Source organism: Festucalex cinctus, chromosome 4 (assembly GCF_051991245.1).
Source record: "Festucalex cinctus isolate MCC-2025b chromosome 4, RoL_Fcin_1.0, whole genome shotgun sequence".
Lineage (NCBI taxonomy): Eukaryota > Metazoa > Chordata > Actinopteri > Syngnathiformes > Syngnathidae > Festucalex > Festucalex cinctus.
Window position 1 is genome coordinate 16,469,409 of NC_135414.1, and position 18,264 is coordinate 16,487,672.

Below are 18,264 nucleotides of genomic sequence, written 5' to 3' on the forward strand. Positions count from 1 at the left end.
AGTTGCCGTAGTTTGTGATCCAAGATGGCCGATCTTCTGCGCATACGGGTCACCGATCGAGCAGGGGTCACCGATCGCGTCTTGACAGGGCTATCAGCCATCCGGGCAGGTCAGTGACTGATCTGTATGTACTTGTATTGCAGATCAGTGCTGTCCGTGCACTGCATTCACATTCTATAACCACTTGGTGGCGGTAATGCATTGGACAAGCAACCGGACTGCTACACACTCCAGTCAGGTAGGTGGTGGAGTTAGTTTACCAACCGCCATTTAAATTCAGAAGAAGAAGAAAGAACGAAAACAATCTGTAGAAGAAGTTAAAAAGCTAGGTGAGGAAGTACGCCCTGTGGACACGTGAACAACAGACAGGAGTTTTTTACCACCTTGAACAAGCACATGCAAAAATATGGACGGTACGTAGCGTGGAAGGATGATGTGATATTCGTCAGCCTCACTTTTTAGTATGGCGAGGCTGCATTCTATATTTACATTTTAGACATGTCTATTTTACCATTACTTTCTCTGATGCTAATATAAAAGGCTCGCATACTGTACCGTGCATGCGTTCTTTATCCGTCCAAAGTAAACCTGTCTCTGTGGACAAAAATGTAATAGCACATTTCTTAGAAAAATATTAACTAATGACTGTTTCCCTTTACCTCCTAGAAGACGGAATTTAATGGTAAAAAAAAACAAACAAAAAACTAATCGATTCGTAATGTTAAGTTAATTTGATGCCAATATATGTTTCCCCATTCCACCAAAAACGAAAGTACAATTAAAAAATATTAACTGTATTCATCCCTATGAGGAATTTTTGCGTTCTAAATTTTAACGTTGAGGCCAACGAATGTACTTTTTTGCACCAGTAACATTGACACAGAACTTTTTTTTTAAATTAATTCATTTATTTATTTACTTACTTAGTTACTTACAAAGCTTTTGTGGGATAGCTTCTGTGTATGGGCTGTCTCTAACGATTTGGGCACATGTCTCTTTAACTTACACGGATGTCAAATTTGGAGTAATAATGTACAATAATGTAAAACAATTTACATTGAATAACTTGATTATTATGGCAAAGTTTTTCATTCATAAATGCAAATTTGGAGATACTAAGTCGACCTTTATTGTTTTTCTGAAGGAACATCTTTCTTTTAAGAATTCATTACAATTCTGTAAGTCTAAAAAGGCTTCATGGCTTTATAATAACATGGTGACCTTTTCGTTTGACCCATTGTACTATGATATGTTTACGTTGTTGGTTTTCACTGTTTTTGTTTTGTATCGCTCAGTTGTATGTTTCAATTTTTCTGTAAGCCTGTAAGCTTCATTGGTTAATTAAAAAAAAATCCCTAATTTTTAGTAATTTTGAGAAATCAATAAAACTGTTACATAAGCTGCACACTGACTACTTTTCATTGTGTGAAAGTATTCTTTCGTCAATGTTGTTCCATGAAAAGATTGAATTAAATATCTACAGAAAGGTGAGAGGTTGTACTAATTTTTGTGAGATACTGTTATATGCTGCTTGCTCCGCAGTGGTAATTATCACCGAACGTTCCAGCTTTTTCTCAATGTTAGAGCTGTAAAATGTTGCTCTAAAATATATTATTGCTCTGAAAATTCCTATTTACACCACTTTTTTTTCCCCCCCTCATAGAAGCAGATGTGAACGCCCCCATTCCTGGTGACCTTGTTAAAGTTCTTGGCGTTGAGGTGAGTGGTTCACGTTTCGTTTGCTTTGAGTGCAATGACAGGTCTTTTTTTCACACATCACATTTTGGAAATCGGAATGTAGTGTCACTGTGTTACCTCAATTATGAGAGAAGCTTTAAAAAAATAAATAAATAAATCATAAAAAATTGTAACCTCAACAGTTACAATGATAGTACAGGGGTCACCAAGTTTTATTAAACTGAGAGCGTCTACTTACTTGGCCCATTTTTCACTCAAAAACTGTCACTGTATTTTTTTGATCAAGAAAGTGAAACTTGCTTGCATTTTCAATGTTTTTCGAAATCAGCATAATCTTCTAATCCTCAAACCTAATCTTGATTAGGTCTGAACGATTATAGAGGATAATTTCATTGTTTTATTTAATTTGTCCCTCAAAAATTGAAAATGACAGCAAATAAGTAAACGATAGTATTCGGCTTGTGTGGTTGATGCGTTGACGTTAGTGATAGATCGATATGTTTTTTGTTTTTTTTCAGGGCCGATAACAATTATTGGTAGGAAAGGAGGCCGATAATCGATATTTGGAGCTGTTATTCTGTTGCAGTAAATAAAAATAAAAAAAGATTAAACCATTTCAAACATAGAGAAAATAGACAGCTTTGTTTTACAATTTGAACAACAAGTAAATAATTTTCTATAGTGAATAAATTTAAACATAACAGAAATGTTGAACTTTCATTTGTTTTTGTTATAGTTTTAACAAAAGTAAAACGTGCAGGGAATTTCCAGCGTGAGCACAGCATCATCTCTTGTAAAGTTTGTAAAAGGTTTCAAAAGATGTTTTTGCAAACAGTGAAAAAATGTCTGAACATGTTCCAAATGTGACAAGAAAACATGTTTGTAACAAGTACTGCCTGTGAACATCTTATAACCTTTTATGAACCCTGATGGAAATCCAAAATTCACTAAGTTCACAAACATTCGCCGCTCAGAGATGATACCAGCTTTATCGGCCTTCAGATTTGTGTTATAAAAAAAAAAAATAAAAAAAAAAAAAGGCAGATACCGATATTTTTTAAAATGTCAAATATTGATAATTGATAATTGGCCTGGTCGATAATCGGTCTAACTTGACATTATCAGGTTCAAGGCTTCTGGTATGTTGTAGTTATTGTTTATCAGCATTTTTCTTAATATAATTTTATAGTTTACTTTTTCCCCTCCAGTGCATTTCAATGGGTGTCAATTAGTCATAGATTTGCGCTATGGCAGGGCTTTACCCATTCACGTACGTCTCCCTGCCTGCATATTGGACTTTTGGTGACGTTCGATATATGCGACCTGGCTCTTCACACTAAGGTTGCATTGCAAAAAATTGACATTCAGATACGTATCCGATCTAGGACCAAATATGAAAGTGACCCACCCAGGTTGAATATGAAAACATCAGAATTGACATAAAATAGCTACAGGTCACATTTGGGCAAAAAAAAAAAAAATCAGATTTGGGTCACATTTGTATGTGAACGTAGCCTAACATATAATGTATTATCTCGACATATCATCTTGCTTTCTTTCGTGTACTTACTCCTTTTCTAGCCTCAGGTTCTCTCCAAAGCTTGGGCTATTACCAAGTCATTCCTGAAGAAGAACACTGAGCTGCGTGAAACGGATGCAACAAGTTTACTGAGTCATAAGGCACTGATCCTGGAGTACTTCAGGCCACAGAATATAAAGCTGTGCAAAAAGAGAGCCAAAAGAATAAATGCTCGGCAGAAGAGGGAAACGAAGATGTTCCATTTAAATAGCGAACACCAGAGGTTAGTCATGAATCTGCAGTAAAATGTCATTGTTTCTGAATAAAAACAATCCAGTGTTGCCATCACTGTAATGTAATACCTATTTCACCCTAGTCTGTATTGTACTGTTCCTTCCCAGTGTGACTGAATTGGTCATTATCATTGCAGGTATGAGCTTTTTTTACCTCTCCATTTTCTCTGGAAACAATATATCGTTGACCTTTGCAATGGATTGAAGCCAACAAGGTAAATGATCTCAAAATCTTTCATTTTTAGAATACTATATAGAGCTGCAGTGATTAATCTATTAATCAACAACTAATTATCAAATCGTGCAATTTATCGTGCATTTCTAGAGGGTGCTTCATTCGGTTAACGATTTGTGCTTCTATTGCAGCAGTCCGCAGTCTGTGCAGCAGAAACTATTGAAGGCGGACTTCCATGGTGCCATTATCACAGGTAAATTGTTATTCAAACACCACGATTTAGATGCCACTGATCTTTTTTATTAGCTGAAAACAATAAAGTAGATCAATTTAAGATTAAATATCATGTCTTTGTAGTGTATTCAATTAAATACAGGTTGCACATGATCTGCAAATCATTGTATTTTGTTTATGTTAACACATTGTCTCAGCTTTGTTAGAATTGAATTTTTAGGACGTTAAATGATCTTAGTAATTATACAACATGTCTATTGCAACTGTGCGGACCCCCAGCCCACCTTTTCTAACCCTGCTGGGGCCAAGCAAATATATAGTTGACCATTTTCCACTTTTGTGCATTAAGACTGTATTCAGTCTCGGCTGAACAATACTGTATAATATAATAATATATAATAATATTGTTTTCCCCTCCAAAAGCAAGACAAGCATTATGATGAATATTGTGTTGTAATTAGGCCTGCAGTAATCAAATACTTTAGTAACTGAATTTTATACTGTAATATCATAGAATAATCGGGTAAAATGTATATTTTTCATTTCGTCTGGCTTCATCTGTACCCCGCCTACTGCCGAAAGACAGCTGGGATAGGCTCCAGCACGCCCGCGACCCGTGTGAGGGTAAGCGGTTCAGATAATGGATTGATGGATGAAAGAGCAATCATGAAGACACGAGTTTTTTTGAGGTAATCAATTGTTTTTTTTGTTTGTTTGTTAAATTTGAATCAGTACTACCAGCCACAGATGGTCCCGTAGAACCAGACTCTACCCAAACCCACCATAACATCGCTGCGCCAGAAAAAAAAAAAATCCCACACAGCACAGAAATAGACCAGGGTTGTTGTTTTTCATTAAATGTGTCCCTTACGAAAGAGGATTAGGGCCAGTTGGCAGGGTTCTGACTGTATTCTCAGAAGTTTGACTTTAAAGTGAGAATTCTGGCTTTAAAATCCCAATTCTGAGATTAAAGTCATAATTCTGACTTTGAAGTGAGAATTCTAACTTCTCCACAAACTATCACATTTTTGGGGAACTAAATTCTGACTTTAAAGTGAGAATCCTGCCTTTTTCTCTTCACTGTCCCTAATCCTCTTCCGTAGTCGTTGCCTTTATCTGTTTGTGACTTTTTCTTTTCTTTTTTAAACAGTGGTTCGGTCCAAATGTCCATCATATGTGGGCGCTACAGGAATTTTGATCCAGGAGTTCAAACATGTTTTCAAAATTATTACAAAACAGGACAAATTCAAAGGTAAACAACTCTTTCTTCTCATTTCACTTCAGAATACTGCAAATGTAATCGCTGGCTCTATTTCATTTGTAGGAAAAATAATCACAATTCTTCCAATGATTGAATTTTATAGCCGTCGTTATTTGTTTATGGTACTACATTAAGTTTTGCAGCGAGAGGAAAAAAAGGTAGCTTTTTAAGGGTCATTTTTTATTTGTATTTATTTTTTTGGTGGGGGTGGGGGCTATTATACACAGGTGTGTATTCTACACAGGATTTTACGGTTTATGTATCTGCGCACCCCGTGAAAGCACATCATCATACCTGGAAGCACATGTTATCCCATTCTTCGAATGAATCCCCCCCCCCCCCTTTTTTTTTTTTCTCCTTAACAGTAATTCCAAAGAAGAACAGTGTATTTCAAGTCGAGATAAATGGCTTCATCTCTTACATCTATGGAAACAAGTTTGAGCAGAGAGCCAGCGAACGCTCAGCAAAGAAGTTCAAAGCCAGTGGAACCATTGACTTGTAAAATCAGGGTATGCAGAGTGTGACTCAGCCAATGAGAACTGTTGCATTTGTATCATTTTTTTTTTATTTTTTTTTATTTATTTATTTATATTTTTTTTTTTTTTTTTTTTTTTTTTTTTTTTTTTTTTTGAAGAGCTCAGAATTGTTCATTCGGTAGTCTTACCGATTCAACGTCTTGTCATCATTGCTCTTTTTTTTTTTTTTGTTTTTTGTTTTTGTGTGTGTATGTGTGCGTGCGTTTGCGTGCGTGCGTGCGTTTGCGTGCGTTTGCGTGCGTGCGTGTGCGTGCGTGCAAATACGTATAAATTTATACGGCAGAGTGTGACTCAGCCAATGAGAACTGTTGCATTTGTATCATTTTTTTTTAATTTTTTTGTTGTTGTTGTTGTTGTTTTGCTTTTTTGCTGTGCTCCAGTATCTCGTCAGAGATGCTGCCAAGCCAGCTGCGTTCAGCCTCCATCCATGGAGTCTTGACTGACTCGGGGATACATACACAGCTTCATCAGACGGGGCTGTGCTCTTCTGACCTTCTTCTTCAACAATGGGCCCAGGCCGCTTCTTCAGCCATTACAGCGAACTGGCTCACTTTACAATTAAGCAATACAAATCATGGACAGAAAACCAATACGCTTCCATCACTGTCACATTCTTTTAAAATACAATTTGCTACGTTTCAACAGCTTCAGTTGTTTCTGTTTTCTGTTCTAAGGTTGCTCCATAACCTTGTTCCTGAACCACTTAGGACTTTTGCCCAGATACCAAACAGCAACAGCAGAATAAGACGAGGAACGTTGACCCAGAATTATTATATTTAAACAAGGTCACAATATTTAAAAAAAAAAAAGAAAAAAAAAAGAGCTCATACCAAAAAAAAGCACAATATTGTGCTTTTGTACATAATAGCAATGCATATAAACCACCTACAATTTTTAATAATATTGAGGCGCTTACTTGCTAATGCATGCACACATTGAGTTCCTCCACATATTGACGCTTCACAAGCATATTCCGTTCCCCTTCATCTGACAATTAAGTCTCCGCATTTGGAAAAATGTCCAGATCTGTGATTCTCAGTTTTGCTATTCAATTTATTTTAATGAGGTGCAAAATAATGGGGGAAAAGAAAAAGGTCATTAATTTCATGCAATTTTAAGAAAATATGCTATATTGGTGTATGTTTATTTATAAAAAAAATGTAAAAAAAAAAGTACTAGTAGTATCGGTGCTTGGTATCAGTATCGACTGAAGCGTTGATAGTCAGTGTGTGTGTGTGTGTGGTCTTGTTTTTGTTACATGGTGGGGCCAATTTTTCGGGTTTTCACAGAGTTGTGGAGCCCAGACGTCCTTGTGGGCCATCTTGCTGGGCCCCACAAGTTTAGACCTCTTTTTGAGAGTCAAGACTTGGTTTTACAATTTAGGTTCCAATTGGGTTATGGTTGAGGTTAGGGTAAGGATTGGGGTTAGGGTTAGGCAATCATTTTTCATAGTTGGGATAAGGAACAGGAGTTCTCCTCTGCATCCAGAGGAGAAAAGTGCATAGTCCTTCCCCCAGCACTCCCATCGTTTTCCGGAATTAGGGTGGTCAGCCCCCCACCCCACAATCAACTGGCCTTAATCGCTTCAGAGTCTGTCTGTCCTTCATCAGGTAGGCCCCTCCCTATAATGGCACTCCCAGTTGCTAGCTAACTCTCCCAAATTCCTCAGCGGCGTACATAGTGGTGCACGACTTACGCTTCTATTTAGTATTGGGTAAACCCCCAATCACACAGTTCAACACATTCCATAATCCAATGAAAGTCATCCAATTAGTATTCAAAGTCAATTCAATTATAGATGGATGCAGTTTAACGTCTTACCCAGGACCGTTGTTATTACTTTTGCTGTATTTAGCTTTTCTCTTTCTTTCTTTGTCTTTCCTCTTGCTCATTGGTGTTCTTCCTTCTTGTGCTTTTCTTGGCCTCCCACTCTTTGGTGTTGTTCTTGCGTTGTACTTTTGGTCTTTCTCTTCTTCTTTGGTGTTCTTGTGCTGTGCTTGGCTTTCTTTCATTGTCTTTCTGTTTCATCTTCTTGGCTCCTTGCTCTTTGGTGTTCTTGGGTAAAGGTCTAGGAAATGCATTATGTCAATGGATGTCCTCACAAAGATATATGTACAAGGAAGCGTGTGTGTGGTCATATTGGTGTGTGTGTGTGTGTGTATATATATATTTTTAATCAACTTTTTTTTTGCCCGCCACATTTGAAGTGCACCTATGTTTTAATTCTTTCGTCCCCAAAGTCAGCTGGGATAGGATGCAGGTTGTCGGGGTCTTGGACCCACTGTGACCCGAACCCTTTTCAAGCTATACAGAAACTGGGTCCATGGCCTTTTAACTAAGCAAAGGATTTCAAAATGCCCCTTAACCAATAGGAGCCACTTGAATTTGAAAGAAAATGCTTTCAGAAAGGCTCCTGCTTGACATATATGGTTACATTTTGTCAGAGGTCTAAACAGGAAGTCAAACTTGCATTTTTTTTTCTTCTTGTCAGTAAAAGAGGAAAAGGTACTCTTCATGGGTTTTTAAAAGGGCACAGTTCTGTATTTGTATTCATTTACAGGAAGTGTTTGCAATGTGACCATCAAGGAGGACCCACATTGTCACAAAAACTTTTCAACAACGTTTCAGGCCATTTGTGGATCACAGAACGGATTGTGCCCTTATCATGGAAAATGTAAGTTGCTATTCCATTGTTATACTGTTCTGTTCTGCATGCTATGTGTCATTTACCAGAGTTTGGTTTAAAATCCAACAGCGCATGTTGCAAGTTGAGAAAGATGTTAGTTTTGTTTTTATTTTAATGTGTTCTCACCTCTCCACTTGTAAGTTCTTTGCATCTTGTTGCCTGGATTGCACTTGAGTGATTGTCATCAGTTCAGCTTTGTTAAAAACTTTGAATTGTATGATTGCTTGAATTGGACATGGTCAGGAAAAGAAAACCTATATAAGTACAGCATAATTTATTGAAGGCATTAATTAAAATGCACTGATCTGGCAAAATAAAGTGAATAAAAGTCATCAAGTACAACTTGACTTTGGTATTAATGTTTAGTTTTGAGCGATATTTCTCTTTTATCTTTTACATAAATCAGAAACTCACCTCGAAACAAGCTATTCCAATAAAGTGTGTCTGTTGCGCAAGCAACCTTCAACGTGCATCTCATGCGGAGGCATTTTGAGGAAGCCCAGTTAGCAGAAAAAGGAAGTCAAATACTGTACGGAAATAACCTACAACCTGCAACGAACTTTAGAAAATTTTGCTTTTTAAAAGCAGACCATAAATGATCAAACAGGTACAACTTACACTCATAACCGTCAGGATTAATCAAAGGGGCCAAAGTTATTACTGGGTTTTGCAGAACATGTGCAACTAAAGAATCTGGTTACGTCATTCACCTCTTGGTCCAAGACAGATGGATGAAGAGATGTCATATTGCTAGCCTTATTATTATATTTCTTTATATATTCTATTCATATACCCTCCCATTTAAGCAGCAAACAGTTTTCTCTCGAACTTATGTATCATAACAAAACATTGTAGCGCTTGTAGCTAGCCACGTGTCATAGGTCACATACGCCGGTCATAACATGCTGCACTTGCCTCCCATTTGTCACACAAAGCATCAGTCAAATTCAACACATGCTTACTGGTCGCGTGAAAAACAACAACAACAAAAGACATTTTCATGGATTTATAAAACCCCACCAGACACCCTGAAAGGATGTAAAGGATGTTTAATATCCAGGGAAAAGATGATGTTGGTCACCCTAATTTTAGTGTGCACTACAGCCTATGCGCCTTGTCAGTCTCACGTCCACAACATGATCTTTTCAAAAAGAATAAAAGTAGGTCAGCTTTAACCTACAGTGGTGTGCGGCCTGCATCACAGGAAGTTAACAGCCAACAGTCACTTGCAGCTAGTGATCAGAGACGCTCATGTTTAATAATGTTCACCTTGAGAGTGATGTCGCTGTGACTTCAGAAGGTGCATTAAATAGGAGAGCAGCTAGCACAGTTATTTTAGACTTAGACAGCCAAGGTTGGAAGGTTACTTTAAAATGTATTCCAATAAAGTTACTATAGCTATCCGTTCTGTAATGGAATCCAAGTACCATAATAAAGTGATTGATTACTCCAATTCCACATATTTCTCATGAAAACAAAATATATTAAATATCACTACAATATATATTTAGCTGCTTGTTTCTGTCTTGCAAATGTTTAATAATTACATAGTTTTAGAACACACGCGGAAGCTGGTGCAGCCAGGATTCAAGCTGTTTATAGACAGATGAGCTAACTCCTTGTTCCTAATGCTATGGAGGTCATGCATGGATTTAGCCCTTTTTATTGTTAATATGGTGTTGAAATGGTAAATCTGCGGTGATTTGTGACACAAAGAGAAACTTAAATTAAGTGCAGCGGGCTAGCAGCTTGGTCGGCTTTTCAGCAGTCATCTCACGTTTCGTTGTAAATGTTATTTAAGATAAATCAGTCCTTCAGTGAGTATGTTGCAAACGGTCCAAACACTTACTCCTTACCTCCGTATTGCTTTTAAACTGGACACGTTTGGATGGTACAACACAGCAGTTCCCCCGCCTCCCTCTGATAGTACACCCGTTTGCACACAATATCGCAGCAATGATCATATGAGTGGAGTGAAGCTATACATATTATGATCATTTATCCACTTGTTGCGCTGGAATGTCAAATACTATAGACAAATGTACTAGTGGCCTCTCTCTTTCTACATGGAAATTGAAATCTTGCGAAATAATCCGTTTTTTAAATAAATGTGTTACATTCTGAAGTTGGATCACAAAAGCGCAGACACAAATAAAATTTTAGCTCTTTATTATCATAACATCAAGAGGCATAGAACAAACTTGACTAGACGAGAAACAATGAGAATGCATCGAGAATCACGAGACGCCAAACCCACGTGGGCTGTGGAGATGCACGGAGGAACCAAGGTAATAATCCGACAAACACACACTTCTCGGTTTGGATTAAATAGACAGTGAATCGATCGTATTGGCTGTGGCAAGACATTTGGGTAACAGGACTGACGTGGAATTATCTGATTGGCTGTTGACCAGGTAAAGAGATTAAAGATTCTTGACATCACATAGCTTAAAGCCAGTTGAAACTAGATGCCGGTTCCATCAGTTCAAAACAGACACTTGACCTCAGTTCAAAGCAGACACTTGATCACACGGTCATGACCACAACATTACCCTTGCATGACCCTAGTCATGACAAAATGCACCTGTAATCTTTCCTGTAAATGTTTCAGAATACAGTGCTGACTGTCATGGTTTGGGTTGGGTTTGTTTTGTTTTTGTATTTGCGTTTGTCAGGGTTTTAGTTTTGAGTAGGTTTTGTTTGAGTTTATCCTCATGTTTCTTTAAGTTTCAGCCATGATCTGTTTTGTTTTGTTGTCCTTGTGTGCCTCCCTAGTCTTGTCAAGCATTGTCATGTCCACCTGTGTTTGCCTGCCCTTCCTCATGTGTCAACCAATCAGCATTCCCTGCCACTTGTGTCTTGCCCAGCTGTATCTCGTTGTGTCAATTAGTGTGTATGTGTGTATTTAATCTCTTGTCTCCCGTTGGTCTGTGTCGATTCATTGTGTTTTCCTCTTGTCATGCTGCCCGTTTTTGCTTAGGAGTTCCCCCATGTTTTGTATCGCTGTTTTTGTTGGATAAATTTGTTGTTAGTAGTGATGGCAAAATGAAGCCCCGTAAAGCAGTGAAGCCCTGCAGTGAAATGCTTCACACACACGTAGGGGCTTCAAGATGATTCATTTCCTCGACTACGCCATCATGTGGACAGAAAAATGTATAACATGCTTGGTGCATGCAATAAAATGGTGGGGTGTAAATCATGCTCTAAATACAAAAGAATATATATTTGAAGAGTGTTTTAACATGAATTGTTCTGTGTTACTTTGTCTATGTTTGTGCTTATGCAACAAGTGAAAATGTGAAATGAGGTAAAATAAAGTGCTTATTCATTTTTATTTAAAAACAATATTTTTTCCGAAGTTTTTGGACTCAGGCGGTTTCTTTTTTTTTGCAGACAATTTCACCTGCTTTGGAAAAAAACTCTCACATGTTACTGATGAAGCAGGGGTGCATCGATATGAGATAGCAAGTTTGTATAGAATTGGACGCGTATATTTCTGTGATTCCCAGTACTGAAGGGGACTTTCAACTGTTAACAGAAAAATGTGAATTTTATCTGTTGTCACATTTTATTTTATTTTATTATTGGAATCTGTTAAAATAGTAGGCCTACCGTAATTGCAGTGCATTACCTTCTGAGGTGAGATCTGTTCAAAGTTCTCCCAAACAAGGGAAAATCTCTTTCTTGCTGGTTCCATCGCAAAAAGAAGCTCGTCAAATCGAATGCCAAAAGCAAAAAAAATAGCGCAATAAGGGACCCGAAAACACAAAACGTGAAGGGGAATCCATAGCGTTTCTTTGCCGCTTTTATTTCGAACTACACTCAAACCTAGCGAATCATTTCCTGAATCAGTCACGTGGTACACCTGCTTCGTGGGGCTTCAAACGTCACCACGTACGTCATCAACACACGCATTGACACGCCGTTCATGAACCACTCATCTGCATTACTCGGCACACGCTTCAGGGATTCGACCCGAGAAGCACATCACTAGTTGTTAGCCAGATCCTTGTTTTTGTTTAATTAAATCTTTTTTGACTGCACCTCTGCCTCCATGCCCTGCTTTCCCTGCACCTGGGTCCACCACCACACCTCAATTCCTAACACTGACAGTAATAGACCAACCAGCGGGAAAGTGTCCATATTACTTCCTGGTAGGCAGCTAACCCACCACTTCCAAATATGGGCTGGCTTGTATTTGAGTGCCACAGTTCCTGCGCCTACGCCATGGGGAACAAAAAAAACAAGTGTTTTAAAAAAAAAAAAAAAAAGTCCTGAAGCCCGAATTATGCATGTTTTTGGTGAGTGCGATTCACCAAATAAAATCGAACAATATTGTTATTTTACAACTAAATACGTTGTCATTAACTCAACAACAACAAAAACAACCTTTCATAATCCTGCTTAAATTCACATTCGAAGTTTTACATTTGGACCGAATGTCTGATCTGATGGAATCATCTTTTTAACCACATCCTGCTGATCTAGTGTATGTATGATGTTGCTGCCTCACCCTCATAGCATGGCGAAATGTGGCACAATTGCATGATGTAGAAACAGTTCACACTTTCTCCTTTTCGTCATTTCATCTGTCCATTATATTTCAAGCTGATTAAAGTACTACAATTCTCTCAAACGGCATTTAAGTCGCTGTACCATTTGTAATAGTGAAAATACTTGCTTGCTCATTAAATATTGTCGATGGTGGGAGTTTACTTTGCCTGTAAATTTAATGTCATCCGCCACTGTAGTAAATGAAGTTCTGTCACATGTGAGAATTGAAACTCTTTCCAACAGGGGACTCTGCTAGGCGTTGAATCATTGCACTACAGCCTAGGGTGTCCTGATGCCAAATACATGTTTGGACACCTCTATGTTTGAACATTTCTCCCACACGCAGACATACCGGTTCACCATCATAAGGTGAAGGCTCAAGGAGAGAGCCGACAAACTAATGCAAATAATATACTGAACATCATAAAGAGACAATGTGTATAAAGTAAATGCCTTCCATTCACCTATTCATACTAAGTAAAATATTTGGGGAAACATACACCAAAAAACAGTGTTGATCACGTGTGTGGTCCAGTGCTCCTCAATTATTATTATTTTTTGTTACACCCACAGGAAAAAGAAAATATTTCACACCTCCCCAACTCTCCACTACGTCGTCTATAAATAGTATAAGGTGTCTATAAAATTTTGATAAATATACCTCTGCAGAGGAGATAATATAAAACTCTTGAGGCACTCTTAACAATGACGGCACCACTGCCACCTGCTGTACCGGATGTGCAATTATTCAATTCTAGAACGCAAAAACAACAACAGCAGCAACTACATATCAATATACCATAAATCTACAGTTGAGCCCCGCTATTTGGGCTGGCCTTCAAATAGCAAAAATCTGTGTTTTATTGACACCAATTTCTTTTAAATTATATACCGCGATTTTATTGATCCAGCCAACTTGTTAACATATTTTCCTCCATGTGGCCCCTGAACAAATATGAGTTTGACACCCCTGATTTGGAAACTTCAATTAACCTACCATGCATGTTTTTCGGAATGTGGGAGGAAACCGGAGAAACCCACACAGGAGAACATGCAAGCTCTGGCTGTCTCCTTTGGAAAAACCCTGTTAAAGTGTTAAAATTAAAGTGTTGTGTCCTCCATCCACATGAAATCATACCCGATGTTCTTGTGACACTGCTCTCAATCTTTATGTTCCCACTGTATATCTTTGCATTTTGAATGAAACATTTGTACAAACATGTAACATTAAGCATTTGTATCATTGAAGGCCACACATGAGGAACAAGCTCAGTGTAACAACCCCAAATTCCTTGGTAAGGCCGGTTGGGTTAAAAAAGCCCCATGCAAACTGCTGGCAAGCTATAAAGACAGCTACATCCATGTGGACAAGACTGCTATTGCCGTATATGAAAATGAGGTATGTTGTCATTCCTACTGTTAGCATTGGGCTTCATTTAACAACAGCATTCAATAGTGGCATGTATGCTATATATATATTTTTTTTAATATATATTTCCTGTATTCACTATTGCTGCTGAAACAATGCAAATTTCCCCATTGTGTGACTCACCTCCTGGGACATTAGATTTGACCAAACAAAAGCTTGGGTCTATAAAGGTGATTTATATTTATTATAATATATTTTTAACCTGTTCTCTGAGTAACGAATCCTCTTAATTTGATGTAATAATCGTAAATAATTGAAACTTTTTACTATTTTTATTAATGTTCCATAAGCACTATTAACAATAGTAGTAGTGTGGTGTCCCGTTCATAAACTGTCGACTAAAAATAGCGATTAGCCAAACTTATTTAGCAAAATATCAAGTTGCATGTTCGCAACAGCTGGAGACACTCGCCTCCTCGACCGGACACTTACCTAATTTTAACATAAATAACGAGTTATTGTTACAAGTAGCAACGCATTTATTTGTTTATTTATTACGCTCTCAGTATGTAGTCCTGTACAGTGCGGCAGTCAGTTCATAATAAACATCTATAATTATCTTATAATTTGAATTAGATAATGGCAAGTCAGGTTGTATGTGGTGTTGAGATTGATCTGTCTGTACTAAATTCCTTAAATTTACAGTGGAGAATAGAATCTAACACACCCTCTGAATTGTATTCTTGAATTGTTACTCGTTTGTCTATGATACTGATGAATGATAAATACTTTATTTTACAGGACCTCAAGAACTGCATTGAAAGGCTTGACCTGCAGAACTATGATAAATGTCATGAATTAAAAAGTATATTTATGAGGAAACACAGACTGATCCTTATTCGATTGCCCAAGTCTGGAATTAAGGTGAGGTCTGTTTTTTTTTTTTTTTTTTTTTTTTTTTTTTTTTTTGGGGGGGGGGGGGTGACAATAAAGTGAAGCGATTTGTCAAGATGCCTCATTCCCTTGCTCATTGGATATGTATCAGTAAGTCAGAACCATTGCTTTTGATTGTATGATGTTCCAGTGTTATGGCTACATCCAACATGGCGGATGTACTGACATATAACAATGAATGGGCCACCTGGCTCATGGCTGTCTGTAGCACAAATAAAAAGAAAAAAGAATAGAACATTTTCATTTTAGATTTCCAAATACTTTGTGGCTCATATGGTTTTGTGAAACAGGTTGAAATGACTCTTTAATAGTTGACTCCAATGTTGCCATAATGTGAATGTAGAAAAAGCTTAATGTTGCCTAATGTCCGAAAATTGTGCTGACATCTGTGTTGACATTTCTTCATATGTTCTTTTCAACCGCTAATATTAGAACAATAGTTCAGAGTTGATGGACATGAAGCGTTTTCCTCCCCATCGGCTCTCATTGCAGAAGCTTACGTCACACAATGAGGAAAAACTCTTTGTCCATAAAATACAAAATTTGGGGAGCAGTTTCTGACATTTTCAGAGGTTTATGTGGGCATAAGTAGAAATGTCATCATACATTTGTGATGATTGATGTTTAAGTATTTTTTTTAATACTCTTTTGGTTGGTTTAATGAAACCCTGCTTTTTTTTATATAACAAACAGATACATAATATTAAATTCCAAGTACAGACTGCAGAGGAAAAGGAGGCTTGGATTCAAGCTCTAAGCGATGGGATCAACCGAGCAAAGAACAAAGTGTTGGACGAGGTATTGTAAAATGACTAGAACATGTGATTTCCTATAAATAAATATCCCGATATAAAAAAATAATGTACTTTATATAGCTCGCTACACCCATACGCTGTGAAAACTATTGATTGACTGTATTTTTTTCCACAGATTAAGATGGACGAAAGCAGTAATTTACAGCATTTAACCCGAACAAGACCCAAAGGGAACCGCAACCGGCGTCCACCAACCAGGATTCATATGAAAGAGGTTCATGTGATTGAGTTTCCATGCATTTGTGTGATGTTTGATGATCATTCAATTTAAAGGGGAAGGTTGCAGTTTTTAGCCTCTCTTCACTAACCCTGCACAGATCTATGCTTACCAGTATGTTGGTTTTCCTGCTGGCGTGTGATCTGTGAATCATGTGAGAGGGTGGAAGGAGATCAATTCTCATTTTTTAGGACACACAATTGCGTTTGTATGCGTCGGGTGTTGATGCTGTATGGTGCATTGCATCATCAGATGTGAATTTACTCAAAAGCTTTATGTACCTCACATGATATTCCTTTTTTCCCCATTTAGGTAGCAGAGTTGTCATCCGAAGGTATGCTGCGCTTGGATCTGGGTCTTTTAGATGCTGCAGTGGCGAATGGGACATATCATGCCAATGCTGACGACATCGACGTCCCTCTAGAAACTAACAAATCCCCGGTGCTTGAGTGCAAATCCACAGAGGGTGCAGAGAATCCACATGCAGAGACCCAGGCTGAGTTCAAGGTTGGTTTCCAGAAAAATGATAACATTCACATGCAACAAATTAGTCAAGTTTGCATGTTACTAAAATGTATAATAAAATGTAAACTATCTATTAGTATGATATAAATATATGTGGCTTATGCCTAGGTCATGAAGCTACACAAGGAAAGACAAGAAAAAGCTGCTTGGAAAAACCCAAGTCCACCACCGTTTCCCAATCTCCCAAGCGGCTCCCCAAGTGAGCTTGCAGGAACTTCACAATCAAAATGCCACAACCACCCTCCAACCCCACCGACCAAAGACAAGAAACCCTCCTACGTTCCTTCAAAACCAAACCAAGGGGCCGAACTTCCGCCAGACAGCAACGAAGACAAGCAACAAGAACATAAAAATGATAAAGCAAAAATACCTCATTATGAAACTCTTCCCTGTGTTGGTGATATGACAACATGCACTGGATACATTTCAGAAGATGACAAGGCAAATATTGATCAACAAAGGCCTCGTTCAGATATATCGATACCCACAGAAAGAAAGAGCCTTATTCCTCCACTAATCCCCAAGAAAAAACATTATGCTTCATCTATATTAAACATCCAACCTACAGAAAAAGACACAACTGGATCTCAACAGGGGGAGGATCATCTCAAAAGATCAGTTCCTGTCACTTCCCTCCCTGATGATGTTTTGCTGAGTGACCCTACCAATTACAACCAAATGTTTTTGCCAATACCAAAAGAAAAAACAACAAACGCAGATGATGATTGTGTAGATTTGCATTTAAATGCCAGGAGTGAAGCGTCTGAACATGAAAACACATTTAAAATGTCTACAACTGCAGTTAGCACGAGCGATTCCTGTACAGATGTTAATTTAATGCTGACGACAGTCACAGATAAAATTGAAGATGAATCAAAGGTCTCAATATGTCAACACTCTGAGGCCATACCTCCGCCAACCAAGGTTAGATCTGTCTCCTTTGGAGATCTGCTGTCTGACTCATCACATATTACTTCTTTGAGTTGCCATTCAGCTTTCATTAGAAATGAGGTTGACCTGATCACGCTTGAAAAAGAGTTGACTCTGGAAATGGACGAGACAAACACGCTCATGAGCAGCGTGTGCCAAGCAGGCATGCCAAGGGATCTGCTGACGAAGGCAATGGAGAAATTTAAGAAGGCAGATCATGTCCTCAAAGAGATCAAGGAACTGAAACATACAAAGAGTCTGAGAAAAAGAAATAGCTGGTGAATGCCAGTTGACAATTTGAAACCCACATTGCAATGTATAGTATCCATCACAGTTTAGCATCCCTACTACCAACTACTATACAAACTATCAAATCTAATCAGGAGATATGCAAACCCAATTCCAACTCGAGCTGCGAGCAGCTGGGGTACTGGCACATTCAAAGACAATTTTTTTTGAAAATGGCATAATAAACATATGGATCGTTTCATTTTTTGT

At 38.0% G+C, this 18,264-nt stretch overlaps 2 protein-coding genes across 3 annotated transcripts; both read left to right on the forward strand.

The window, feature by feature from the left end:
• Window positions 1-193: 193 nt before the first annotated feature.
• Window positions 194-6,360, forward strand: pop4 (POP4 homolog, ribonuclease P/MRP subunit). Of its 2 annotated transcripts, none has more exons than XM_077519313.1 (8): window positions 194-413; window positions 1,664-1,719; window positions 3,280-3,500; window positions 3,648-3,725; window positions 3,880-3,938; window positions 5,070-5,171; window positions 5,546-5,689; window positions 6,097-6,360. In XM_077519313.1, the coding sequence occupies exons 1-7, from the start codon at window positions 407-409 to the stop codon at window positions 5,680-5,682; spliced, it is 660 nt and encodes a 219-aa protein (XP_077375439.1). In that variant the 5' UTR covers window positions 194-406; the 3' UTR covers window positions 5,683-5,689; window positions 6,097-6,360. The 2 variants fall into 2 exon arrangements, with proteins under 2 accessions (XP_077375439.1, XP_077375438.1); XM_077519312.1 differs by having other exon boundaries at window positions 216-413; window positions 3,877-3,938.
• A 139-nt stretch (window positions 6,361-6,499) lies between these two features.
• plekho2 (pleckstrin homology domain containing, family O member 2) lies at window positions 6,500-18,256 on the forward strand. The gene is made up of 7 exons (XM_077519311.1): window positions 6,500-8,390; window positions 14,206-14,355; window positions 15,127-15,249; window positions 15,973-16,077; window positions 16,210-16,308; window positions 16,624-16,818; window positions 16,945-18,256. The coding sequence occupies exons 1-7, from the start codon at window positions 8,382-8,384 to the stop codon at window positions 18,046-18,048; spliced, it is 1,785 nt and encodes a 594-aa protein (XP_077375437.1). The 5' UTR covers window positions 6,500-8,381; the 3' UTR covers window positions 18,049-18,256.
• The last annotated feature ends 8 nt before the right edge of the window (window positions 18,257-18,264 follow it).